Source organism: Sciurus carolinensis, chromosome 15, assembly GCF_902686445.1.
Source record: "Sciurus carolinensis chromosome 15, mSciCar1.2, whole genome shotgun sequence".
Classification (NCBI taxonomy): domain Eukaryota; kingdom Metazoa; phylum Chordata; class Mammalia; order Rodentia; family Sciuridae; genus Sciurus; species Sciurus carolinensis.
Window position 1 is genome coordinate 32,084,435 of NC_062227.1, and position 27,569 is coordinate 32,112,003.

Below are 27,569 nucleotides of genomic sequence, written 5' to 3' on the forward strand. Positions count from 1 at the left end.
GTGACTGGGATGATATGCATATTCAACACATCCCCAAGCCTACTGACTTCATTAAAATGAAATGTCCAGAAGACAAACCTACATAAACAAAGTAATAGGGGGTTTCTTTTTTGGGTAGATGAAAATATCCTAAAATTATACGTTGATAATGATTGCATAGGTCTAAATACACTAAAAACTACTCAGCTATATATTTTAAGAGTAGGTTACATTAAAACTGAAATGATATACACTTTAGCATATGTGAGATTTAAAAAAAAAATTTTTTTTAGATGTTGATAGAACTTTATTTTATTCATTTATTTATATGTGGTGCCGAGAATCAAACCTAGAGTTTCACACATGCTAGGCAAGCACTCTACCACTGAGTCACAACCCCAGCCCAGTATATGTGAGATTTTAAAAAAATGAACCTAAATTATCTTTCAAAAATTATTTTGAAGTTGGGTACGATGGTGCACGCCTATAATCTCAGCAGCTCAAGAGGCTGAGGGAAAAGGATCAAGAGTTCAAAGCCAGACTCAGAAACTTAGTGAGGCCCTAAGCATCTCAGCAAGACCCTGTCTCTAAATAAAATATTAAAAAGGGCAGGGGATAATTAGAATGGCGATTATCAAGAATACAAGCAACAATAAGTGTTGGAGAGGATGTGGGGGAAAAGGTACACTCATACATTGCTGGTGGGAATGCAAATTAGTGCAGCCACTCTGGAAAGCAGTGTGGAGATTCCTTAGAAAACTTGGAATGGACTCACCATTTGACCCAGCTATCCCACTCCTCGGCCTATACCCAAAGAACTTAAAATCAGCATACTACAGAGATATAGCCACATCAATGTTCGTAGCTACTCAATTCACAATAGGCAGACTGTGGAACCAACCTAGATGTCCTTCAATTGATGAATGGATAAAGAAACTGCGGTGTATATATATATATATATATATATATATATATATATACATACACACAAATATACAATGGAATATTACTCAGCTATAAAAAATAATAAAATTATGGCATTTGCAGGCAAATGGATGAAATTGGAGAATATCATGCTAAGTGAGATAAGCCAATCTCAAAAAACCAAAGGAGAATGATCTCGCTGATAAGCAGATGATGACACATAATGGGGGCGGGGAGGGGGGCAAGAATGGAGGAAGGAGGGACTGTATAGAAGGAAAAGAGGATTGGGAGGGGTGGGGGGAAGGAAAAAATAACAGAATGAATCAAACACCATTACCCTATGTAAATGTATGATTACGTAAAGGGTATGCCCCTTTGCCGTTACTCCATGTACAAACAGAAACATGTATCCCATTTGTTTACAATAAAAAAAAAAAAATTTTTAAAAAGGGCGGGGGATGTACTCAGTGGTTAAGCGCTCCTGGGTTCAATCCCTGGTACCAAAAAAAAAAAAAAAAGAGTAAACAAGTACAGGTGTGTGACACTATGCCCAGCGATATTTGCCTATTTCTCAGTCATCATCATTAAAGACACTACAACAGAAAGATATCCTACTATAAAGCCCCAGAACAGTGCCTACCATAAGCACTTAGTATTAAAGTAATAATTAACTGTATTTCTAATATAATAAATAAAAAACAGCATAAAAAAGAAAATATTTCCTTAGTTACTCCTGGTTTCACCTACTCCACTCCCATATTCTCATCCCTTTCAGCTTCAATTACCATATTCCCCCCTCCTATTTCCTTGGTGAAGCTGGGCATCAAACCAAGGGCCTGGTACATGCTAGGCAAGCATTCTAGAACTGAACTACATCCCAAGACCAATTGCATTAATTCTAAATATTCAATCGCATACCTTGAGAAAGCAGTTCTCAACATTTGGTATAGGAACCCTTGGGATTCCACAAGCCCTTTCAAGAAGTTCCTGATATCAAAATCATACAAGGGTAAAAGATCAATTAAAAGTACTGAAAGCCAAGCGTGCTGGCACATGCCTGTAATCCCAACAACTTGGGAAGCTCTGGCAAGATCAAAATTAAGAGGCCAGCCTCAGCAGCTTAATGAATGTGTCTCAAAATAAAAAATTAAAAAAAAAAAAAAAAAAAAAGGGCTAGAGATGTATTTCAGTACAGCGCCCCCACATTCAATCCCCAGTACAAAAAAAAAAAAAAGTACCAAACCTGGGGCTGAGGGTGTGTGGCTCAGTGGTAAAGCATTTACCCAGCATGTACAAGGACCTGGTTTCAATCCCCAGCACAGCACACCAAAAGTACAAAACAGACCAATGAATTTTAATGTAGTAGTATAAAAAATATAAGAAAAAAGTTTCAAATTCCACACTGTAACTTAACCTTTAAAATTTTACCACATCTTGAGTTCTGTTGCAGTATCAAAGAAAAATATCACAATTATGTTGAAAAGTTATTAAAATAATCTTCCCAGCATATTGACTATGAAGCTGGATTTTTCTTCATAGACTCCAACTTAGAACATATAACAACAGCTTGAACACAGAAGCTGTCTGGAGAATCCAACTGTCTCCTCTTCCACCAAATATTTAAGATTTACAAAAAAAAAAAGCAGTTACCATTCTTTTACTAAATTTTTTAATATAGTTGTTTTTCAATCAAAAAGTTATTTACGTTAACCTGCAATTCATTTATTATGCATACTAATAATAGACCATTTTTAAAGAAAGTAATAGGATCCTGAGACCAAAGTTTAAGAACCACTACATTAGGAGCTGGGGTTGTGGCTCAGTGGTAGAGCGTTTGCCTAGCGTGCATGAGGCCCTAGGTTCAATCCTCAGCACCACATAAAAATTAAAAACAACAACAACAACAAAAAAAAAACACACTACATTATAGTAGTATTTAATATCTTGTTTTTAGTTAAGGTAACCTTGAGTTTTTATCCAGAGAGGATATAAACCATGCTTTCTTCAAATGTTGTGTAATGCAATTTGAGCTTAAAATAAAGCTGCCCCACTCCCTCAAAAATAAAAATGACAGCTAACCCACAAGAATGGGATCCTAATTTGAATAAGATATACTCCATATATGTATCACAAAATATACTCTACTGTTATGCCTATCTAAAAAGAATTTTAAAAAACAGAATGCAACTTTTGCAAATTAGTCAGATAATATAAAGCTATAATACAGAACTTACGGAGGAATAGAACCAAAGAATTTTTCACTGATGATGCAAAGAAAAAGTCTGGGTTTTGGAAAGGTTAACAAACACAGTCCTAGAGTGAATTACCTATGGTAACAATTTTATTCAAGTTGGTTTCTACAACATAAAATTATCACCTTCAGTAGAGAATATTCAAAGAACTCTATGTTGTAGAATATTAGAAGATATTAGAAAAACAATCCATTATTTTGAAATAGGCAACCCTGGTCACCTTCATTATTAGAATAAATACAATCAGCTCTGTGTTTTAGTGAATTAAAAAGGGCCATCAAGCAAAGAGTACTAATGACATTCCTTAATTAGAGTTCTGTTTTAGTTCTTCTGTGAAGCACATCAATTTAAATGCCAGCACAAAAACTTGTACTGGCTACATGTTTTAAAAAAAAATTGTTCACTACCAAATTATACTAGTGGTTGAGCAAGGCGAAATAACACTCTCCTCAGAAAGGAATGATTAAGGTGAGTAAAAACTCCTAAGCCTGGGCAAATTTTGTTCAAAAACAATGCTTGCAAAGTCACACACCTGACCTAAGAGCTATGTCCTGCCTAAAAAGGAGAAACGGCTCTCTTAGAGACCTACTTTCCTCATTTCCTCCCATGGTATAGGCCTGAATTTGCAGTTTCCAAATTAAGCACTTTTAAAGCACTTCTCATCCTAGTCTTAGGAGGAATTCCACTGATACCTAGGTGGTGAAAATTTTCTAAGTTTTTCAATTAAAAAAAAAAAAAAAAAATTCCATTGGTTGTGGTGCCTGGTACTAAGCATCTGACCAGAGAAGCCGAATATAGCATGATTCCCAGCAACCTTCATGTTTACACCCGAAATTTTATTTTTTGGAGCTGGGAACTGAACCCAAGCCCTTGTGCATGCTAAGCACATGATCGATTGAGCTACACCCCCATCTCTAACCCAGTTTTTGAAAAATTAATGTTTATATGGAGAAAAACCCGCCTACGTTTAATTATTCCATTAAGTAGCATTTTTTATTTTCTGCTGCTTTATTATTTTCTAATACTAGATACTTATGCTAAAATTACTCCCTGCTTTAAAAAAAAATCCCATTTCATCTAAGACTACAGAAAACATGGTTCATAGTACTTCTCAAACCTCAAGGTTTTAATTCTTTCCTCCTCCTCCTCCTCCTCTCTACCCGCCACCTGCCACCCCCTGGAAAATTCTGCACGCACCGTGCTTTCACAATGCATCATTTCGCGGTAGGTGCTTCTAATTTTTGGACTTGCTATCCCATTCTGCCTGTGCAAAACACGTCCCCATTAAAAAATAAGTGATAAAAATCAAGAACTCAACTCCCTCTTCTAGCATCTCTCCATAAACTTCATTACTGCCCTAGACGCACCCATTACTACTTCCAAGCAGCAGTACCTGTGCTCAGACTGCCCCGCCCCCCACCCAAATTACTCCGTGACCTTGGGCCCGGCCACCACACCCCTCCCAAGCTAAAGAATGTAGAACCAAGATCCCCCCCGCCCCCGCATCCCGCCCCGCAGACCGCAGAGGCCTCGGGGCTCATGCCAGGTCAGCGGGCTGCGGCGGGGCCAGCAGAGCAAACCTCAGGAACCGCAGCCCCGCGGTTCTCGGTGAGGCTGCTTAGGGAGAAACGCCAGGAAGGACGGACGCCGGGGGCGGGGACGAGGCCCGGGGCTACCTGCCGGGCCAGTACCGATGCTGCCCCAGTAGGCGCAATGGCTGCACGCCACCTCTGAGCTCGGAAAGCCCTCAGGAAGCCGGTCTCGATTTCGACGCGGTCGGGGCCCCTCAGTACGCCTGTCCGTCCAGCAAGCCGCGACAGGTGATGCGGCGACTGGGCAGCATGACCTGCAGGTTAGCTGCCTACCTCAGGCGACGGCGTCGCTGAGCCTCCCACCTCCCTCCTAGGGGCGCGAGGAGCCGGGACCAGACTAGGAAGAGGCGTGAGAGGAATCACGACACTGAGGCTGGGACAGGAAGACGAGCCGTCTGCTCTGCTGAGAGGCTGGCTAAAGGGAGGTAAGGACGCGGGCTCAGGGACGGTCAGCAACGCTCGCATACCTTTTGCCTGGCCGCGGGTCCGACTGGTGCCAAAAGATCGCCTCACATCCGGGTATCCGGAGACACTCAGCTGCTTCTGCCGCGGTCGCCGCCTCCCCGCGGCGCAAACACCAAACTTCCGGCGACGACGGCTACGCCTCTCCCGTCAGATGGGAGTTACCTGTGACCGTCTTGGGTGCGCTTGCGCAACGGTCCTCTTCAGCTCTAACCAGCTCAGCTGACGTGCCCAGAAGACGAAGATGGCCGCCACGCTCGTTGCGTGTCACGCAATTTTTCAATCCGGCCCCGTCGACTGGGCGTCGGGGAAAAGCGAGCCAGCGTCCATCCTCAGCGCAGGCGCGGTGGGAGGCCTCGCGTGCGCGCCTCCGCGGGTGGGCGCCTGGCGGGGAGACGGTGGCGCCCCCTGGCGGCGGCACCTTGTTTTCCCTGGCCCCCAGGGTGATGATTTCCTTTGGAAATCAGTTTCAACCGGTTCCCTGTAGGTTTCCAGTATTTTTATCTGCCAATATCTAGCCCAAAAGTCTTTGATGTTCCACAGGGGCCAATATAAAGAAGCAGAATGGGATTTACTACCTTTCTATCTCCTTTCCCTGTACTGGACTTTAGCGCATCCAGAATGCACCTTTTCCACCTTGTGCACCAAAACACAAGAGCCCTAAGAAACTAAATTCTACTAGATTTATTCAGGGCAAGTGTTCAGACAAAGCTTTGGCTCTTCGAAACTTCTAAAGATAAAACCCAGGGTTGGTTTTATCACTAGGATTTGTGCTTTTAAACATGCTTTTTGTACTATTTACAGAGCTTCAAGAATAAGTACTCCACTCAGAATAGGAAGAAGGTGATGGTAAATGGATTCTCCCCTTCCTGTCCTCCTTTCTTTGAAGCCAAGTACAACCAAAATGTGCTCTTAAGTTTGTCGGGCCTCATTCTTTTCTGACAAAACATCTTCCACAAGATTTTAGTGAGCTGCCTGGCAGTTTAGTGGGGAGATTTTACGGGTTAAGCATAGTGGTGGACTCCCCACATTACCATATGTTGTGTTACTTGGCAAAATCCAACCTAGCGTCCCCAGCCCCAGCCCCTGATATACTTTAATGCTTAAATTGGGAAATGGGGGGACTCAGGAGTAAACTGTGACCTGGTTAAAACTTGGTAATTACCGGAGGATCTGGTCTGTTTGCTTTCATCCTTATAATTGTTGAACAACTAATGGAATTTCTTTTTGTTGTTGTTGTTTTGCCACAGGGGAATGAACCCAGGGGTGCTTTATCACTGAGCCTCATCCCCAGCCCTTTTCATTTTTTATTTTGAGACAGTGTCTCACTAATTTGCTGATGCTGGCCTTGAACTTGCAATCCTCCTGCCTCATGCTCCCCAGTCCATGTGATTACAGGTGTGTACCACCACATCCGCCTGGAATTTCTTATATTTGGGTGAACCATTTTAATAACTCAAGTACACACACACACACACACACACACACACAGGCACAGCCATTTTTACAAGCTTCCATGCCCCCAAAATAACAAAAATAGGCATTTGATTCTAAATCATCCATTCTGCTGTTTTACTTTGTTGTATTAGGAGCATAGGAATCCTGATAAATATAACCATAGTAATTATATGTATTTATTTTTGGCACAGAAGTAATTTGATGTACAACTCATATCTGTAATTCTAGATTTTTTTTCTAAAACTATATACACTCCCTTTTCCTTCCTTCTTTTTTTTTTTTTTTTTTTTAATTGCAGTACTGGGGATTGATTGAAGGGCCTTACACTGAGCTACATCCATGGTCCTTTTTATTTTTTACTTTTTCCAGTCTGGACTTTAATTTGTAATCCTCCCACCTCACCCTCTCAAGTAGCTGAGATTTTACAAAGGTGAGCCACCACACCCAGCTGTAGTCGGTTCTTAAATGTACTATGAAAAAATAGTTTGCTTTTGGAAAAAATAAACTTTGACTATTACTTTTTATCATTTTGAAGAATATTTTTCACTTCTGATTTGGTAATATCAGAGGCCTCACTTCATAGACTAAATCTTAATTATTCTGTAACATCGTATCTAACAAAATTTGTTCTGCCTTCTATCAGTGTTTTCTTTTAAAGCAGTCTGTCTTTCCCCCTACCCCTTTTTCTTTTGGTACCAGTGATTGAACCCAGGGATGATTATTTTGAGACAAGGACTCGATAAGTTGTTTAGGACCTCACTACGTTGCTGAGACTGGCTTTGATTTGTGATCCTCCTGTCTCAACCTCCTAAATCACTGGAATTACAGAGGTGCACCACTGTGCCCAGCTAGAGCAATCTGTCTTTGAGCTCTGGAATTTGGGTCATTTAATTTGATTGCCTGCTAAAAAATAATCATGATCAAATGAATAAATTTCTTGCTTCACTGAACTTTCAGTCTGTCCAGGAAAGAGTAAAGAATTCAGGTTTGTGGCTGGGGTTGTGGTTCAGTGGTAGAGCACTTGCCCAGCACGTGTGAGGCACTGGGTTCGATCCTCAGCATCACATAAAAATAAGTAAATAAAATAAAGGTTTGTGTCCACCCAAAACTAAAAAAAAAAATTAAAAATAAAAAAAAAAAGAATTCAGGTTTTGAAAATATTGGTCAATGAGAATATTAGCACTGAATTTGTGGAAGAGTATAAATCACAACCAAAAGAAAGAAAATAAAATTTAGTTCAGAGGGGATCTGCGACTAGCAAGAAAATATTTCTTTCAGATAACTACCATATAGGAAGACATTCAACTTAGAAAGAAATGTTTGATAATTCAGACAAAATAATAGTCAGATCTCTATACTTTGAAAATGATTGAAATTCAGCTAAAACTTATGTAAGCAACATGTTTTGTAAGGGTTTTACTGCTACCATAATTGGAAGCTATAAGGAAGCGGCTGACCTCATGTCATCCTGAGACCTAAGGCTCAAATTCTGTCAGCAAAACACTCTACTATACTCTTCTTCTATCTGTATTAGTTTCATTCTCAAGGAGGCTTTCCTGACAACTCAGAAAAGATTTCAAAAGCTTGCAATGAGCCAGCCCATGATTCATGACTATAATTTCAACAACTCAGGAGGCTAAGGCAAAAGCATCAAAAGTTGGAGGCCAGCCTCTTCAATTTAGCAAGACTCTGCCTCAAAATAAAAAAATTTAAAAAAGGATTGGGAATGTAGCTAAGTGATAGAGTACCCCAGGGTCTAATGATCAGTACAAGGCAACTGGGGGAAGGTTACAACATACTGATTCCAGTAAAAAAAGAGGCCTCCATTCCTAAGAGCTGAGAAGTCCAAGGGAAGAGTTCAGACCACTTCAACTTTGTCACATGCCCATGCTAGAAAAAAATGCTGGAAACCAGATGATGCATATTAGAGCTCAACACTATGGTTCTATAAGTGACAATGGTCATTTTTATAGCCCCTAACTTCATGCTCTCTTCCTAACCTAAAAACTGTGAACATAATCTCATGGACTTGTTTAAATTGCTTATTTTCCTTGCTGACTCCAAACTGCAGAATGTACTTTTCTGTACTTGCTTGTAATTAGGACATGTATTTCTAAAACTTGATCTTGGAATAGTCACATTGCCCCACACATCATATTCTTGTTTACTTGTTTCTTTTGTTTCTCATGACCAATCTAAATCCCTACAACATATATATATATATATATATATATATGTTTTCTAATTTTTTTTTTTTTTTTGGGTGCTGGGGATCGAACCCAGGGCCTTGTGCTTGCAAGGCAAGCACTCTACTGACTGAGCTATCTCCCCAGCCCCAAATGTTTTCTAATTTAAATAGAACAGGACAATCTCACTCTCAGACTGGCCCTACTGCTAGCAACAAATAAAGGCCTTTACTTTGTTTGCTGCACTCACTCTTGCTGGCTTTATTTCAGGACTCTCAACAGTTTCCATACTATGAGAGAATAAAAATTCTAAAAAACTTCAAGTTAGAAAACAAAGACAAAATTTATAGCTATTTGGTATAAATCAACTGACAATGACATTTCAATTTGCCATCTGGGAGACCCGTACTAACAAATACAAGTAATTATGCAGGTCCCACATATTTGAGAGAAGACAAGTAAGTGTTCTCCAGACTAAAGAACTGCATGTACAAAAGTCTGGAGAGGAGAGTGAGCTTGATGCATTGTAAGAACTCAAATATTCCTATACTGTTTAGGGGAAAGGGAATGGATTAAAAGTAGGCAACGCTGGTTGGGATGACATACTCCTGTCATCCCAGCTATTCAGAAGGATAGCAAATTTGAAGCCAGTCTTAGTAACTCAGTAAGACCCAGTCTCAAATAAATAAATAAAGGACTGAGGATGTAGCACAATGGTAGAGTACCCCTAGGTCCCAGTACTGTAAAAAAAAAAAAAAAGAAAATAAAGAAAGAGAAAAGAAAAAGGCAAAGCTCAGAGGGGGTTGTGAATAATAGGGAGGAGTACTCTGTGCTTGGTACTAGGGATACTTCGGTAAACAATACATACAAGGTCTCCTTCCCTATAAAGCGTACATCCTAATGGGGAAGGCATTTAGTTATTTCACCAATATTAATTGGGAGCACATGGTTTCAGCATGATATAACTGCCCATCTTGAGTCAAAACCACTGTAATTGCCCAAGTGCCCTGATAAGTTTTCCCCCAAATAATTTTCCAGCACAGTATGAATGGAAAAAAAGTAAAGTAGCATGTGGAGCTTTGTGACAAGACCTTGGCGCCAGGAATGTATCTGACTCTTTGATATTAGCTTGATATAAACCAGGTACATTCTGGCTAGGATGAAGTGACTTTGGCCTTGATCATTTTATAACCCCCCATCTTCTGACCCATATCACAGAGATCCATCTAGTCTTATTGCCACCCAGGGCCACACTTCTGTCTTTGGGGATTGAATCTAGGGATGATTTACGTCTGAGCTACATCCCCAGCTCTTTTTATTTTTTTATTTTGAGACAGGGTCTCACTAAATTGCTTAGAGTCTCCCTGAATTGCTGAGGCTGGCCTCAAACTTGTGCTCCTTTTGCCTCAACCTCCCAATGACTAGGATTACAGGTGTACACCACCACTCCTAGCTCAGACTTCTGTCTTCAGTCTCTGTAGACCAGACTCTGTGTGATCCTAGATCTGTCTCTTTCTTCAGTGTTACATCTCCTTGGGGTTCTCATACACAGGGTTGTTCTGGAACAAGGGCACATTATATACAAAGCATTTTTCTAGATGCTAGAGTGCTGCAGTGAACAAAACACACAATTCCCTGCTTTCAGTTTACCTTCTCATTTCAGGCAATAAATAAATGCTAAGAATGAAACAAATATAATAAAGTTAAAATATCCAAACTTTCCATGATGATGGAATTATTTTATGTATACACTGTAGTCAGAGCTACCTATTGCTAAGTTCTTCTTCTTATTATTATTATTATTAGTAGTAGTAGTAGTAGTAGGTGTACCAAGAATTGAACCCAGGGTCACTTAACCAGTAAGCCACATCCCCAGCCCTTTTTTATATTTTAAGAGAGGGTCTTGCTAAGTTGCTCAGGGCCTTACTAAATTACTGAGGCTGACCTTGAACTTGGGATCCTCCTGCCTCAACCTCCGGAGTCACTGGGATTACAGGTGTGTGCCACTGCGCCCAGCTACTTTTGAGTGTTTAAACTGTGGTTATTGCAACTGAGAGACTAAAATTTTAAATTTACTTAAGTTTATCTTATGTAACCACACCCAAGAACATTTTATGAATCTCTGGAGTACTAGTGTTAAGGAAATTCCCAATAGATCCAGGGGCTACAAGCTGTCTGTTCACATCACAAAGGGAAGAGTATTTCATGCAAGGGTCTGATTGGATCAGCTTAGATCTCAAGCCAGTTGCAGTCAAGTAGTGGAATGTAGTCACTGGTATAAAGGGTAGAGTCAGTTTCCACAGGACCACATGGATGGCCAGAAAAATATTAGAAACGTTTGGGAAGAGAAGAGATAGATGTAGAGAAGGCAGCACACAAATATTCATTACAGCCTTGGTACTGATTTTGCAGTCCATGGATTAGGGGCATCTTCATCAACTAAAGACCTGTTAAAAATGCAGAATTTCAGACCCCACAACTGAATTGCGATTTGCATTTAAAAGAGTATTCCTTTAACATTTTAATCTATGCACATTAAAATTTTAGAGTTCTGGTGATCAAAGTTGCAGTCCAGACAAGAGATACATTTTTTTTTTTTTTTTTATTACTGGGGATTGAACCTAGGTGTGCTTTATATCTGAGCTACATCCCCAGCCCCTTTTATTTTTATTTTGAGACAAGGTCTTGTTAAGTTGTTGAGGGTCTTGCAAAATTGCTGAGGCTTACTTCAAACTTGCAATCCTCCTGCCTCAGTCTCCCAAGTCACTGGATTACAAGTGGGCCACCATACCCGTCTACAGATAAAATTAAAGCCATAATTTTGGAGACCCCTTAGCAGAAAGTATCCAAAAAGAGACTACAGCATTTAGCCCCCAAGCACTCCAGTGGGTAATGGTTCCACAGAGAAGGATGAGCCGTGGTAGGAGCCCTAAAAATAAGCTAGTGATATAAGATGCCAGGTGTTCTCGGCATCCTGCAGTCAAGAGAGGAAGGGGTTTTAAAAGCACAGAGTTTGAATTAAATGGTGCTGAGATGTTAAGATGAAAGTAGAATGTTTTGTTTCAGAATTCAGAACTTAAAATGCAGATAATCAGCTAACTGGTTTGATTTTCTTCAAGTACATTAAGTAATGCTAAGATTCGTGATGTTGGAACAGAATTAGAATTATCCTTTGGGCTTCCCTCAGAAATTCTCTTCGTTCAGAAGTCGTATTCGGTCACCGCGACCTGCTGTGCCCAAGCCTGAAGGCGACAGGCCTAACTGGATTTAATGCTTTCAAATCTTCCTTTTGCAGGAAACTTCCTCCTAAACCAGCCCTCACGCCCTCAACAGCCGCAATGCAGTCCTCCAGTCGCCAGGGGCCGCCGTCTCGCCACTCGCGGCCGGAAGAGAGTGCGGCCCAGCGCGGCCTCGGGGTTTCCGCCGTACGGCTCAGGGTTCCGCGCGCTCTTTACGTCCGGAACGTCCGGAGTAGGCGTTTCCGGCCATTCATAACTCTTAGTTGGAGGGTCTTCGGTTGTCTGATATTGTGAGCTATCGGACCAAAAGGGTAACGGCGCCGCTAGGATGAAGCTCGTGAGGTGAGGATGTGACCGAGCGAGGTGGGACTGTGAAGGGAGGTTTTGGGCCGGGGTCAGAAGCTGAGCTGCTCCAATTACGGGAGGCGGGAAACCGCGTGCGTGCGGCCTGCTAACGGCCTCCGGCGCCAGCCTCTCCCGCGCCCATCTTGGCGGCGCCAGTGGGACTGGAGTCTGGGCTTCTAACTGGGTCGCCCCGGGACCCAGCGTATCTTCCAGTAGGTGAGTGTGAAGGCCGAGCCGTTTCTTGCCACCTAGTGTGTAGAGAGGCCTTAAAGGTGCGGCGCCTGTCGGTTGGTAACCAAGTTTCATTGTGCGATTCTAATAGCTTGGAAACTGCATGAGTTTAACTGGAACGTTAACGAAATCCATGTGCAAGTCTGAGAGAAATTAATTCATAAATTTGCAACTTTAAAACTTTTTTATATTCCCTAGACTTGTGACTGATGATTCCACCTACATCTGTCGTTTAGGGTATGCTTTTGATTTATGAAAATTTCTCAGTATAGGGCAGAGTCATCACTTTAATTGGGGCTGATTACAGAGATATTTCTCCTCTATTTTTCTTTCTGTCACTTTGTCAGTTAATTTAGTCTGTTGAAGACTTGGAGGCCCCTGGAACATAGGGGCAGAGGGTTATAACTAGACCAACGGTTAGGATTATTTAAGTAGTTTCTTTTTTGTTGAGTCAAGGATTGACGTCGACTAGTTACTGGGCACTTGTTACACAGGTAATAGAATTTTTTAGAAAGCAGAATATCTGCCATTTTGGAGCCTTATGTTTAGTGCTGAAGACAGACGAATAGGCAGTTTCTATATTTGAAATAACAAAATCCTCAATATTGTTTTGGGGGGTCAGTTTGTAGAGAAGGCAATAAGATTCATTTTGTGGGTCTCCTCCATATTTCCCTCCAGCCGCGTTCGTTTATTTGAACTAGAAAACTTTGGGTAAAAAGTCTTAGAATTTAAAGTATATTTTGCAGTTTGTTCACACCTGCTAATCTAATTCATAATCTTTTAAAGTTAGCTTTCCTGTAGTGTATTTTTTGATTCAGTTTTTCTCATTTAAAGATGTTATGACAGAATTTTCCCCGTAATTTTTTTCAGTTTATTTTATTTGTCCTTATTAGTTATACATGACAGTAGAATGCATTTTGACCATCATACATTAATAGAGTGTAACTTCTCATTCTTCCCGTTGTACCTGATGTAGTCACACTGGTCATGCATATGTACATAGAGTAATAATGTCCCATTCATTCTACTATCCTTCCTACTCCTCCCTACCCTCCCTTCACTCTCTTCTGCCTAATTCAAAGCATAATTTTTAATGGTTGTACTTAATCTTGTTTTATATCTTTGGTACAATATAGAAATGAAATTTCTCACTGTAGAACCTACTCTGCCTCATGAGAATGTTTATCTAGCTCACATTTTCAACCCGTTTATTTCTGTACCTCTGTTGGTTGGGACCATCATCTTTATCCTCACCGATTCCATAACCAAGGGGGAGATTGACTACTTTTCTCCTGAACTTCCTGATGTCTGATAAACTGCTAGTTTTGCTAATTTTAACTAATAAAGTGTCAAACAGTTCTCTTTGTTCACATAGTGTGAATTTGGATCCAGAAGGACACCATGTTATCTGAATATTTGATTCTAACTTTTAGTAATTAGGAAGAATTCAGATAGTGAAGGCTTCATCAGAAAATAATTGAATGTTTGTGCTTCCTTGGTTCAGATAGAGATAATTATCTATTTTTCCTGCCTGGAGTATCCTCCTCCCTTCATCCCACTCACCACAACTGAGGTTTGAGAGGGGTCTCCACACTCATGGTTTATTTCCCCTTTTGAGATAAATATTTTATTTAATGAAGTGCAGTGTACATTACCCTACATTGAACAATTTGTGCATTTGTGTAACCCAATTCCTGTCAAAATGTGTAAATACTACCAAAACCTTAGAAAGTTTCCTCAATTTTTCTTCAATCATAGCTGTTTAGAATTATTCAGTATATGCTCTTTCTGTGAAAATTTTTCTGCTTTTTTTTTTTTTCCTACACATTAGTCCATTATAAACTACTTTGGACATTCTTGTATAAATCTTTTTTTGTGGGCATGGCTTTCATTTCCCTTAGGTAAATACTTGGGGGTGGAGTTGTTGGCTCATAGTATAGATGTATATTTAACCTAACAAGAAGCTGCTTGACTATTTTCCAAAGTGAATGTACCATTTTTTTTTTTTTTTTACCTCTACCATTAATATGTTCTATTTGCCCCTCATCCTCACCAGATTTGTTATTGTCAGTCTTTTTAATTTTAGGCAGTTTAGTGGGTATGTAGTGATACCTCCTTGCGTTTTGCCTAATGACTAATCATGTCCAGCAGTTCTTCACCTCTTCATTGGTCATTCTCATGATTTTTTTTTTATTCCCCTCTAGAGATTGAATCCAAGGGGCACTTCACCACTGAGCTATGTTCCCAGCCATTTTTTTTTTTAATACCTTTATTTTATTTTTATGCGGTGCTGAGGCTCGAACCCAGGGCCTCATGCCTGCTAGGCAAGTGCTCTACCACTGAGCCACAACCCCAGCCCCCAGCCTTTTTTATTTTGAGACAGGGTGCCCTTCAGTTGCCCAAGGCTGATCTTGAACTACAATCATCCTGCCTCATTCTCCCAAGTCTCTGGGATTACAGGTTGCTCCATTGCACCCAGCTCCAACCTTGTTTATTGTTTATTTTATTTTGAGACGGGGTCTCTGCTGAGTTTACCAACATGGGCTTGAATTTGCAATCTTCCTGCCTCAGTTCCCAAAGAACTGGGACTTTAGGCCTGTGCCGCTGTGTCCAGCTATCATGAATTATTTATTTATTTACTTTTTGATACTGGGGATATAACCTAGGGCACTTTAACACTGAACTACATCCTCTTCCCTTTTTATTTTTTATTTTGAAACAGGTTCTTGCCAAATTTCTGAGACTGTCCTTGAATTTGGGGTCCTCCTTCCTCAGTCTCCTGAGTCTTTGGGAATGACAGGCATGTGCTACCGTGGCTGGCTCTATCATGAATTAATTTTGACAAATGGTATGAGTTAGGGATGCAGGTTCATTTTTTTTCTGTATTGATTTCTAGTTATGCCACCAAAATTTGTTGGAAAACTTTAGCTTTAACTTCTTTGTAGGAAATTCGACTATAAATTTGGGTCAATTTTGGGGGCTCACCATGCAGTTTTATTGATATTGGTTCCTATTCTGATTATTATAGCTTTAACCTGTATGCTGCTCTATCTATCTAATTTGTCTTCCTATGGAGTATACTTCTATTGAAAACTGGTGATTTTTAAAAATATCTGCCCTAGGTTCACCTTGGAATATGAACATGACCTGAGCATTCTACTTCATCGATGAAATATTTTGTAATTCTAAGGGAATTCTTCAATAAAACAGTGTCTCCAGGAAAGGAAGCTGCCTTACTTTTCCCTATTTTTTTGAACTTTTCCATTAGAAGTACATATGATTATGCTACACTATACTTCTTACCAATATATCTTGTTCTTATTTTTCCAACTTTTACCAGAAGTCCATGAAGATATGACTCACTTCTCTCTATGCTATGTTATGCTCCTAGTATACCTTTGTATATCTCACATTGCATTTGACAATTGCAGGGTGGGGTTTGGGTTTTTGTTGTTGTTGTTAGTTTGTTTTGGTATCAGAGATTGAACCCAGGGACACTGTACTACTGAGCCAGATCCTCACCCCTTTTAATTTTTTATTCTGAGACAGGGACTCACTAAGTTGCTGAGTCTGGCCTCAAACTTGCAATCCTCCTACCTCAACCTCCTGGCTCACCTGGATTATAGGTGTGTGCCAGGTGCCCAGCCCAAATAACAGTTATTTTAGAATGCTAACATTATTCTTTGTTAGTATTGAGGGTATAGTTCAGGGATAGCTGAAAATGTTATGCAGATTACTAATAGAAATTGTTGCAGGTAGCATTTAGCAGATTTTCAACATCAGGTACTTTTATCCTTTCAGCCCTATAAATATGATTTTGAAGTGTTAAGGTGAAAGATAATGGTTTTATTCCTATTTTCACAGATTTTTGATGAAATTGAGTCATGAAACTGTAACCATTGAATTGAAGAATGGAACACAGGTCCATGGAACAATTACAGGTATGGAAACATTTGGACTACCTAAATTTAGATGCTTTCTTTTCATTTAAGGTTGGTTCCCTGCTCCCGTTTTTCCTTTTCTTATCTGTGCTTGCCGACCAGAATTCTTTTTTGGTTACTTAATGAACATTATCCTAATACTAGTACAGATCTGCTTTTTTTTTTTTTTTTTTTTTTTTTTTTTTGTCTGAATTATTTAATGACCTTACAAGGGCCTTACCTTTAAGGTACTTAAGCTACAACTAAACTGAATTCCCCAGGTATCCTATTCTCTTGCTTTTCTGACTTTATTTACTTACGTGTGCTCCTCTGTATTTAATATTGTTTCTTTCAGAATATATTTCAGAGTTTTTATTTTCATTGAGATTTCTGTTCCCTATTAGATTGTAACATTTTTGAGGATAGAGTATGGAGTTTCCATGTCTGATTGTGTGTGTTAAAAAATATGTGGGAGGGATTGGGGTTGTGGTTCAGTGGTGGAGTGCTTGTCGTGCACCCCACAAAAATAAATAAAGGTATTGTGTCCATCTACAACTAAAAATATTTTTTTTAAAAAATAGGGAAATTAGGAAGCCATAATTTAATCTACCTAAGGCTATTAGTATTCACATAACATTTTGGAGTATTTTCTTTGTTCACGGTAGGCTTTCCAAAATTTTACAGAATTTTTTTTTTTTTTTTTTTTTTTTTTTTTTTTTTGCTTTTTTAATTCTTTGTACTATGTTGGAGATTGAAGTAGGGCCTTACATATGCTAAGCAAGTACACTATGCTATATCCCCAGCCCCCAAATTGCACAATTTTCAAAAGAATTCATGGGCCAAATGAAAGACAGTACTCTGGGAGCATATGTTTCCATTCTCTAAAATACTGAAATTTATGAGTATCTGAGTAAACCAAGGAAAATGTGAAGTATTAAACTGACACTACTTGTATCAGTTTATAGAACTTAATAATTGCTGTGAAAGGAAATCAAAACCTTATAAGGTTGTGATACAGTCTTTGATCATACTAGGAAGTATAATTGCTGCCTTGTTGAAATTCCATAACTACCCAGGTGCAGTAGCGCTTACCTGTAGTTCCAGTAACTCTGGAGAATTGAGACAGGAGTTCTAGGCCAAGCCTTAGCAATTTAATGAGTCCCTAAGCAAAAATTAGTGAGACCCCTGTCTCAAATTCTTAAAAATAAAAAGGACTGAGGATATAGCTCACTGGTAAAGCCCTGGGTTCCATCCCCAGTTCCTCCCTACCCTCCTCAACTCACCACCCCACAAAACTAGAAATTGCGTGTGGGTATGTGTGTTGTTGGGGATTGAACCCAGGACCTCCCATGTACTAGGCAGGTACTGTACCACAGAGCCTCACCCCAAACCCATGCATTACTGTTAATTTTTGCAGTACTGGGAATTGAACCCAGAGTCTTACACATACTGGCCAAGTGCTCTACCACTGAGCTACATTCCCAGCCCCAGAAATTTTTTTAAGTAACGATTTAGTGTGTTCTCTTCAGAACACTGTTTTAGGTGTTATGGAGGAGACAGTGTTCTTCTTCTCTCTTTGGAACCCAGAATCTCGTGATGAAAGACATAACTTAAATAATGTAATGCAAGTTTTACCTAATATATAATAAGCACTTAATAAATATATATTCCAAGGGTGGGGGCAGTTGCAGTAAATTGAGGGTGCAAATTTGGTTAAGAATCTTATTCCCTCCACACTGACAAACTATTGTTAAAAGTTTCTTGTATCATATACAAGTGTAAACAATACATAATCATTTAGTCACCACAACAGGGACAATCGTACTTTCCACCATAAGAATAGCTGGGATTAAATTAAAAGGACTTAGCATGCACTTCCTGGAATGTAGAAGGATTTCATACATTTTACCCCTCTCCCTGCATGGATCAAGGTCCCTGAGGAGATGGTATGTATTACGAGCATATTAATGTTAGAAAAAAAGAGGTCTTCTTGTACCTCTCACTGGGATGAAGAAGGAAGTGATTAGTAATACTGAAAAATTATAGACAGTTTTGGAAAAGTTGAGAGAATTCTTGATTTCTGACCTTAGCTTTCTAAGGCAAGAAATTAAGTAGGTCTTTAGTTATCCCATTTGTTCAAATTAATTTTGTAAAGACTCCAGTAATCGGGTGTTTCTGCTATAATGTCATATATTCATTCTGAAAAACCTTGTTTTGTGTTTTACAAAGTGTCATACTAAAAATAATGGCTAAAAGAAAATAGGTTGGATCAGAACCCTCAAAAACTTTGAAGGTTTATAATCAAAGGTATTAGCAAAAACAGTAACAAACTTTAAAAAAAAAAAAAAAAAAACATAGTCAAGAGCTGGGGCTGTAACTCAGTCATTGAACACTGATTAATGTGCAGCAGGCCCTGGGTTTGATCCCCAGCACTGCAACAAACAAACTAAAACAGTTAAAAAGATACCTTAAGTTCCTAGTAAGTAGTAAGGAAAAATACTATAGGCCCTATAGGACTTTACTTTCAAAACAAAGATGAAAATAATTGGTGGAATGTGATGTATGTAAGTTGCAAATACAGTGGGAGAACTGCCAGTAAACACCTTCCAAACCTGGGATAGAAGGATACAGGGCATAATGGCATATGTAACAGTTACAGCTCCTCTAGTGCTTGATGTATTCACTTCTTTTTTTGTTTGTTTTGTTTTGTTTTTTGGTACTGGGGATTGAACCCAGGGCCTTGTGCTTGCAAGGCAAGCACTCTACCAACTGAGCTATATCCCTAGCCCTGATGTATTCACTTCTATAAGCATACCTAGCTGTGTAAAACAGTAGTATGGCTAGGGAAAATCTATAAAGATTCCTAATTTACACTGATGTTATTCCCCAATTTACTCATTGCATGTGTACTAAATTCTGTCAAGAAACATTGTGCAGAAAAGATGTACTCTTATAATGCAGTATTAATTGTGGCTTAACAAATTGTTTGCCTCCATTTTTGTGCTAATAGTATACTTCTTTCCCCTTTAGGTGTAGATGTCAGCATGAATACACATCTTAAAGCTGTGAAAATGACCCTGAAGAACAGAGAACCTGTACAACTAGAAACATTGAGTATTCGGGGAAATAACATTCGATACTTTATTCTACCAGACAGCTTACCTCTGGATACACTACTTGTGGATGTTGAACCTAAGGTGAAATCTAAGAAAAGGGAAGCTGGTAAGTTTAAAGGATTATAAATGTAGCTCCTGGTGTTGTTTTGAAAAAGATTGTTGCTCTTTTATATCTTGTCCCTTTGTGCATGGCCTGATTCCCCCACCCTCCCCACACTAGAAGATTTGGAGATTGATTTTATGCCTGGTATTTTAAAATACCTTAATACCTATGACTTTGCATAGGATCCCCTTCTTTTTTTACTCCTCTGTGTTGTCCTGGGTACTTGGTGGGTCCTTTTTTTTTGCAGATATTCTTGCCCCTTATACTTAAGAAATTTTACTAGTTATACTTGGGTAATTTTTTCTTTTGCTTGCTCTTTTCTTCCTGGAATTCATAATAATTTAACCTACTTTGGAACCACCAAAATCAAAAACCACTTCTGACAGGTTTTATTTTTGGTGCCATAGGGGAATTTAACCCAGGGCACTTTACCATCTAGGTACATCCCCGGCCCTTTTTTTATTTTGAAACAGGGTTTCACTAAGTTGCTGGGTCTGCCTCTGTCTCCCACTAGGATTATAGATGTGTGCCACCTTGCTGGCTTCTGAATGATTCTCTAATTCTTATTTTTTCTGTCTTGTTTTCTCTTTGCCTTTATTTGCTTTCTGAAAGGTGTTTTTGACTTAACTTCTACTCAACACGTATCTGGTTTTCAAGCCTCTTCCTTTGATCATTTTTCATAGAATCTTGTTCTTATTTTGTAGATGTAATGCTTTTTCTTTTATGATAAGATATTAATGTTAGTTTTGCTTTTTAAAGTTTTATTCTGTATTTGGTAATGTATTGTTAGAGATCTCTCTCTCTCTCTCTCTCTCTCTCTCTCTCTCTCCCTCTCTCTCCCTCTCTCTCCCTCTCTCCCCCTCTCTCCCTCTCTCTCCCTCTCTCTCTCTCCCCCTCTCTCCCTCTCTCCCTCTCTCCCCCTCTCTCCCTCTCTCCCTCTCCCTTCTCTTCCTGTTCCACTTCCTCCTCTTATTCCTCTTCATTCCCCTTGGGGGATTGAACCCAGAGACAGTCTACCACTGAGCCACATCTCCAGACCTTTTTTATATTTTATTTAGAGACGGTCTTGCTAAGTTGCTGAGGGCTGGCTTTGAACTTGTGATCCTCCTGCTTCCGCACTTTTTTATTTTGAGACAGGGTCTTGCTAATTTTCCCAGTCTCTGGAATTACAAGCATGACAAGGTTGGACTCCTCAACTAAATTGGGTTCTTCACTAGGAGACCCAAAATTTGAGGATCTGAAATCTTTTGTAGAGCTCCTTTTCTCAGCTCTGCTTCTTTAGGATAAGTATTTTCTGCCAGCATTATAGGAATAGGGCAGGAGGAAAGGGTTGTGTGTTTTGTAGATATTCACTTAATATAGTGACTTGAGAGCTTTTAGCTCTCTACCCACAGAAATATACAAGTTTCCTATTTTGTTGTCTTTCAGTTTAAAAAAAAATTGGTTGTTACAAATACCTTGACAAACCCTTGTCCCTTTGTCCCTCAGTCCTATGCTATCCACCTTGCAAGTTTTTTCAAATCTGAAGTCTTCTGATCTCAAAATCTTTTGATTCATTCTGCCTTTTCTTTCCTACTTACCTGTCAGGGAAATAATGATTGACTTTCTAAGGTGAAGAAGAGGAATGCCAATATAACTGAATCACCTGAGGATTACCAACCACTTTTTTTTGTTTCTTTTTAGCCCCCGACTTCAAATCATCTCATCTCTTGCTTCCCAGGTCCTAGATTTTTCAGAAGTCATTTCCTTTAGTAAACATTTACAGCAGACTGGGAATGTAATTCAGTGGTGTAGCACTTAACTAACATGTATAAGGTTCTGGCTTTGGGGATGGGAGGGTGGAATTTACTGTTCTTCTACTTTCTGACTAAACATTTTTTGAAATCTTTTATCCACTATGTTTTCTCTGCTTTTTGTTTGTTTTGTTCTTTGTATGTGTGGTGCTGGGGTTCAATTACTGTATCCCCAGCTCTTCTTTTCTATCATGATTAATATTTCAGAAGGAATTGGAGATAAATCTGGTTGATCTGCATTACTTTCACAAAAGACCTACTCTTTATTGCTTTGAATCAATGGGTAGAAATTTTAGAATGCAATTCATATCAGGTATTCCTAATATTACTGTCCAAAGATGAAATAAGTATATTTGTATGACAAGTCTTCTGTCACTGTGATTTTCAGCTAGGGTTACAGCTAGGGTGTCAGGGATATTGCTATATGAATTAAAGCAGAAGATTATGATTGGACTCTAAGGTTCTAAAGTTATGAGATTGTTATTTTCTTGACTTTATTAACTTGCTCAGAGTTCAGTGAGTAACAAATCTGACACAAGGTTATCATGATCTGTTCCACTCATATGTTCTATTATTTTGATGTTTCTTCAATCTTACATGAGGTCCAAATCATTTTATGTTCCTGTTTGTGGTGAAATTAAGATACAAAGAAAAAACGCTTTTTAACTTGACAAATTTCATGGTAAATTCAGTTAAATATAATAGTCTTTCTACCTGCAGCTCTTCATCCAGCATGATGGCAGGGGGTTGGCATTTACTCTGAAGTTTAACATGTTTGAGAGAAGCTGTTGTATTTGTTAACAGCTGCTAATTAGAAGCTATAAAAGAAACTGGGCCGGGTACTGGAACTATAGCTCAGTGGCAGAGTGCTTGCCTAGCACATGTGAGGCTGGGTTCAATCCTTAGCACTGCATAAAAAAAATAAAGGCATGATATAAAGGCATGATATCCATCTACAACTACAAATTTTTTTTTTTTTTTTTTTTTTTTTTTTTTTTTTTTTTTTAAAGAAGAAGCTGGGCCAGGTGGCAAATAATGATTACAGGTGTAATCCCAACAGCTTGGGGCTGAGGCAGGAGAATCATAGATTCAAGACCAGCCATAGCAATTTAGCAAGACTGTCTCAAAAAGAAGGGAAGGGGATCACTGGGTATGGTGGTGCATGCCTATAATCTCAGCTACAAGTGAGGTTGAGGCATGAGGATCCCAAGTTGAAGGTCGGAGTGGGAAACTTAGTGACACCCTGTCTCAAAAATTAAAAAGGGCTAAGAATATGGCTCTTTGGTAGAGGTCCCCTGGGTTAAATCCTCAATACCAACAAGAAGAAGAAGAAAGCAGGGTTGGGGAGATCTTGGGGATCTAGCTCAGTGGTAGAACACCCTTGATTTTAGTTCCCAGTACTATAAGAGCAGCAACAAAAGAGCTATAAAGTGGGGGAAGGGTTGTATGTAAATGGTTTTTGTGGTGACCAGAAGACAATTTAACTTGCTTTTCTTTTCCTTTAGTTGCAGGAAGAGGCCGAGGCCGAGGTAGAGGAAGAGGACGCGGCCGTGGAAGAGGAAGAGGGGGCCCTAGGCGATAATGTGTCTCATGATTACTGTTTGAAAGTGATAAATGACTTGGGATATTTTTTGTACAGGTTTTGTTTGTTTGTCAGTTTTTAATAAACATAAGTGTGGGACAGAGTTGTCTGTTGACTATCAAAGTTTTAGTAGTTTGCTATACATTCATGAAATTAACAGTGAAAGCTAGTTAATTTCAGTCTTTAAATTAGTTTGTTTTTGTGGTGCTAGGGAGCCAAACCCAGGGCCTCACACAATAGGCAAGTGCTCTACCACTGAGCTACACTTCCAGTGCCAGTCTTTAATATTTTTTCACAGTGTATACACATGGAATATATCTCTGTTTCACATGTATTGAATATACTTTTTATTGCTTTACTCTGGTTCTGTTTCATAAAGCCTACACCTATTGGGGGCCTAAAATTATTTCTCCTTTCCTCAGTTTTAGATCCTTGACAAAAGCTGATGGTCATACAAATCAGAAGTCATTGATTTTGTTGTCGTTGTTAATGTTTGTTTTTATTTTGTTTTGTTTTGTTTTTCTTCAGCTTTTTTATACTATTTTTGTTTTGTTTTGTTTGCGGTGCTGCTGGGGATTGAACCCAGGGCCTTGTCTACCAACTGAGCTATATCCCCAGCCTCTTTTGTAGGCTTCTTGTGTTAAAACTCCAATTAATGTTCACTAGATTTGTGAGCAGTGTTGAAATCTGTTAGTATGGAATATAGTTATCAAGTACTGTTATAAGGAGTCCGTTAGGAATAAAAGGAAAAGTAACTTTTAAAAACTTTTTTTATTTAGTTGGATATGGACACAGTGCCTTTATTTTTATGTAGTTCTGAGGATTGAACCAAGTGCCTCACATGCTAGGCAAGCGCTCTACCACTGAGCTACAACTCCAGTCCCAAAAAAGTAACTTTTTGATCGCAAAATAATTATAGTATTTTAGTTGTAGATGAACACAATACATTTTTTTTTTTCTTTTTTCTTTTAAAGCAGTTCTGGGGATTGAACCCAGGGCCTTGTGCTTGTGAGGCAAGCACTCTACCACCTGAGCTATATCCTTAGTCCCCACAATACCTTTATTTTGTTTTTATTTAGTTTTTTATGTGGTGCTAGGGATTGAACCCAGCGCTTCACACATGATAGGCAAGCATTCTACCACTGAATCAGCCCCAGCCCTCTAATTGTTAATAAAGATTTTAAAATAATTGTTTTAATTGGATAAACTTACAGGAAAATGTCTCAGTAGATAACAGCTTCTCATAAAGCTTACTATCATTTGTTTAAATGCTAAGGAAAAAAAACTGACATTGAGCATGGTGGGGGGCTAACCTATTTTCATTATTTTTGATACATGTTTGGGTTTTAATATCTTAAATAAGGTTCTACAAAGATTTGTTACTTAGCAGCCACTTTAAACAGTTACATAAATTGAGAGAGCAAAAGCCAGGGGTGTGTGTGTGTGTGGTGAAGTTGCTATAAAACTTGTGGAAATTTGTTTTTTTCTCCTCTTGTCAAGTAAATTCAAATACTTCTTGATTATTCCCAGTAAACATCTATTGTTCACCAGTCCTTGGGGTTACCATGTCATCATTATTTTATCATAACCCCAGCTGTGGTCAGACAGCTTTATCACAAATTCATGATGATTAAGACCACTGAAACTGGGCATGGAGGCTCATGTGTGTAAGGCCAGCCACTCTGGAGGCTGAGGTGGGAATATTACAAGTTAAAAGCCAGCCTTGACAACTTGGTGAGATCCTATCTCAAAAAGGGCCAGGAGTAGTGGCACACTTCTGTAATCCCAGCAGTGCTGAAGGCTAAGGCAGAAGGCTGTCAAGTTCAAAGCCAGCCTCAGCAATGGCAAGGCCCTAAGCTACTCTGAGACTCTTGTCTCTAAATAAAATGCAAAAAATAGGACTGGGGATGTGGCTCAGTCACATGCCCTGAGTTCAATCCCCAGTACCCAAAAGTAAAAAGGGCTGGAGATGGAGCTGAGTGCTAAGTGGCCCCTGTGTTCGATGACCAATACTGGGGGGGGGGGGGGGGGGGGATCACTTTGTGTGTGTATTGCTGTAGGTTAAATACAGGGTCTCACACATGTTGGGCAAGAGCTCTACCACTTTGCCACATCCCCAGCCTAGGGTCACCTTATTAATGTTCTGTAGTAAATACAGTTGGCCCTCCATATCCATGGGTTTTACATCTGGGGATTCAAACAACCCAGAATCAAAAATATTTGGGAAAAAAATGTGTCTATACTGAACTTTTCTTGTCATCCTCTAAATAATATAGTATAGCAACTATTTAGCATTTAAATTTTATTAGATATAAGCTTCAAGAGATGATTTAAGTCATGAGTGGGTGGGTGCATAGCTCAGTTGTACAGCATGTCCCTAGCACATATTGGGCCCTTGGTTCAATCTCTGGGACACACCAATAAACATAGTATGTGAGAGACTGCATAGGTTATAGGAAAATATTAAAAGGTTTTAGTCTGCAAGGGATTCTGGAACCAATTCAAGGGACAACTGTATTAACATTGAACCAGTGTGATAAACCACTGTAATTTTTCTCCACGATTTTTTTTTTTTCTGGTAAATTAAGCTGGGCTGGAAGTGGTGCATGTTTGTAATGCCACTGATTCTGAAGGCTGAGACAGAAAGATTGCCAGTTTGAGGGCAGCTTCCACAACTTAGACCCTGTCTCAAAATAAACAAAGGGCTGGGGGGTGGTAGAGTGCCCCTGGATTCAATCCCTCATACCACAAACATTAAAAAAAAAAAAAAAAAAAAAAAACTTGGGAGAATAAATACATAGATCTCATGCTTTACCTTGTGATCTGGTGGTACTCTTCTTGATTATATCCAAGCAGATCGCAAGTGGAGTGGAGAAGAGATGTGAAAGGGTCAAATAGAAGCACAAATAATTAGTTGACTCCTGCCTTCATGGAGCTTATGGTCTCAATGGGAAGCAGATGTTAAATACAAATTGATAAAAAGTTGGAAACTGACCAAAAAGTATTTTATGTTGTGCCCACTTGAAAAGTATGTCTTGGCAATCCATTATGATTTTAGTCAAATGTCAAAGATTTTAACTTCTATTTTGAGAGATTAGTGTCTTGGATGAAACACAGTAAGCCACAGTGAGTATTAGGTTGAGTTTTCCACTAGAGGTCATCATTCCATTTTTATGTGAAAGGGCTCAAATTGTGTGAAGAAAAAACTGTTATAACTGATTTAAAGGAAGCCCAGCAATGTAATAGAAAACAGACCCAAGTATAACATGCTTCTCTTGTCACCCAAGCCCCCAAAAGAAGCATATGATTTTTTTTTTTTCTTGCAGTGCTGGGGGTTGAACTCAGGAATGCTCCACCACTGAACTATATCCCCAGCTCTTAATTTTGTTTTGTTTGGGATGGGGAAGCAGGTACTGGGAATTTAACTCAGGAGCAATTTACCACTGAGTCACATCCCCACCCCTTTTTATTTTGAGATAGGGTCTCACTAAAGGTCTGAGCCTGGCTTTGAACTTGCCATCCTCCTGTTTCAGCCTCAAGCTGCTGGGATTACAGGAATGAACCCCTGGGCCTTCTTCTCAATACAGGATCACACTAGCTAAATTGCTCAGGCTGGCCTCCAACTTTCAATCCTCCTAGGAGCCTCAGCCTAGGATTACAGGGGTAGTTGGAATGACAGGTGTGAGTCACCAAACCTGGTGCATATATAATCGTAGTGCTGCTGTTTTTATTTTTTTCACCCTGTGCTAGGGATTGAACCCAGGGCCTTATGCTTGCAAGGCAAGAAGTGCACTACCACTGATCTATGCCCAGTCCATGTTGTATTTTGTACACATCTGATATCTAAAGCTCAGGATTTTATATTTGAAACATAATTTTATTTTTATTTTCAAGTACTGGGGCTTGAACCTGGTGTTGCTCTGCCACTGAGCTACATCCCTAGTCCCTTTTATTTTTTATTTTGAGACGTCTTGCCAAGTTGCCCAGGCTAGACTTGAATTTGTGATCCTCCTATCTCAGCCTTTCAATTGAAGATTATAAGTATGGACTGAAAGCCCCAAGAAATACCAGAAAATCAAATTTCACAGTACCTTTTACTTTGTTAAAATTGAGTTTTGCAAGGATGGCTATTTTGAAATGTAATAATATAGTCAGCAAACAATTTATATAATCTTTTCTCCAGTACTTGTAGACTAGCTGGGCCCAGTGGCACAGGCATGACATTTAATTAAAAAGCTCATTCCTGAACATCTAACCTAGGTAGTACCTCCTAATATAATTTCTATTATAAACCAATAATGTACATTTTCTGGAGATGTTAAAACATGTCTGATATTGGTCTGTATTATTTAACGTGAAATTCTGTTGGACCCAGACATTCTGCAAG

At 39.3% G+C, this 27,569-nt stretch overlaps 2 protein-coding genes across 10 annotated transcripts in view; one reads left to right on the forward strand and one right to left on the reverse strand.

Annotated features, from left to right (window-relative positions):
• Positions 1–5,465, reverse strand: part of Esco1 (establishment of sister chromatid cohesion N-acetyltransferase 1) — a 76,250-nt gene extending 70,785 nt beyond the window's left edge. For 5 of the 6 annotated variants that reach the window (XM_047526361.1, XM_047526358.1, XM_047526360.1 and 2 more), the window contains exon 1: positions 5,215–5,455. The gene's annotated coding sequence lies outside the window, so the exon portion shown is untranslated. Of the gene's footprint in view, positions 1–5,214 lie in introns of all 6 variants that reach the window. The other variant, XR_007105176.1, reaches the window with a different exon arrangement.
• A 6,812-nt stretch (positions 5,466–12,277) lies between these two features.
• On the forward strand, positions 12,278–23,285 carry Snrpd1 (small nuclear ribonucleoprotein D1 polypeptide). 4 transcript variants are annotated; one of them, XM_047526363.1, is made up of 4 exons: positions 12,278–12,434; positions 16,533–16,609; positions 19,619–19,810; positions 23,106–23,285. In XM_047526363.1, exons 1-4 carry the CDS (start codon positions 12,421–12,423, stop codon positions 23,180–23,182), a joined length of 360 nt encoding a protein of 119 aa, XP_047382319.1. In that variant the 5' UTR covers positions 12,278–12,420; the 3' UTR covers positions 23,183–23,285. The 4 variants fall into 4 exon arrangements, with proteins under 4 accessions (XP_047382319.1, XP_047382320.1, XP_047382321.1 ...); XM_047526364.1 differs by having other exon boundaries at positions 12,375–12,455; XM_047526365.1 differs by lacking the exon at positions 12,278–12,434 and adding an exon at positions 12,574–12,653.
• Positions 23,286–27,569: the final 4,284 nt, after the last annotated feature.

What these genes read in the sequence shown, in the direction of transcription:
- Snrpd1 (XM_047526363.1), top strand. An exon ending in GGTCCATGGAACAATTACAG is followed by an intron (nt 16,610 to 19,618) that starts GTATGGAAACAT and finishes TTTCCCCTTTAG; the next exon opens with GTGTAGATGTCAGCATGAAT. An exon ending in ATCTAAGAAAAGGGAAGCTG is followed by an intron (nt 19,811 to 23,105) that starts GTAAGTTTAAAG and finishes CTTTTCCTTTAG; the next exon opens with TTGCAGGAAGAGGCCGAGGC.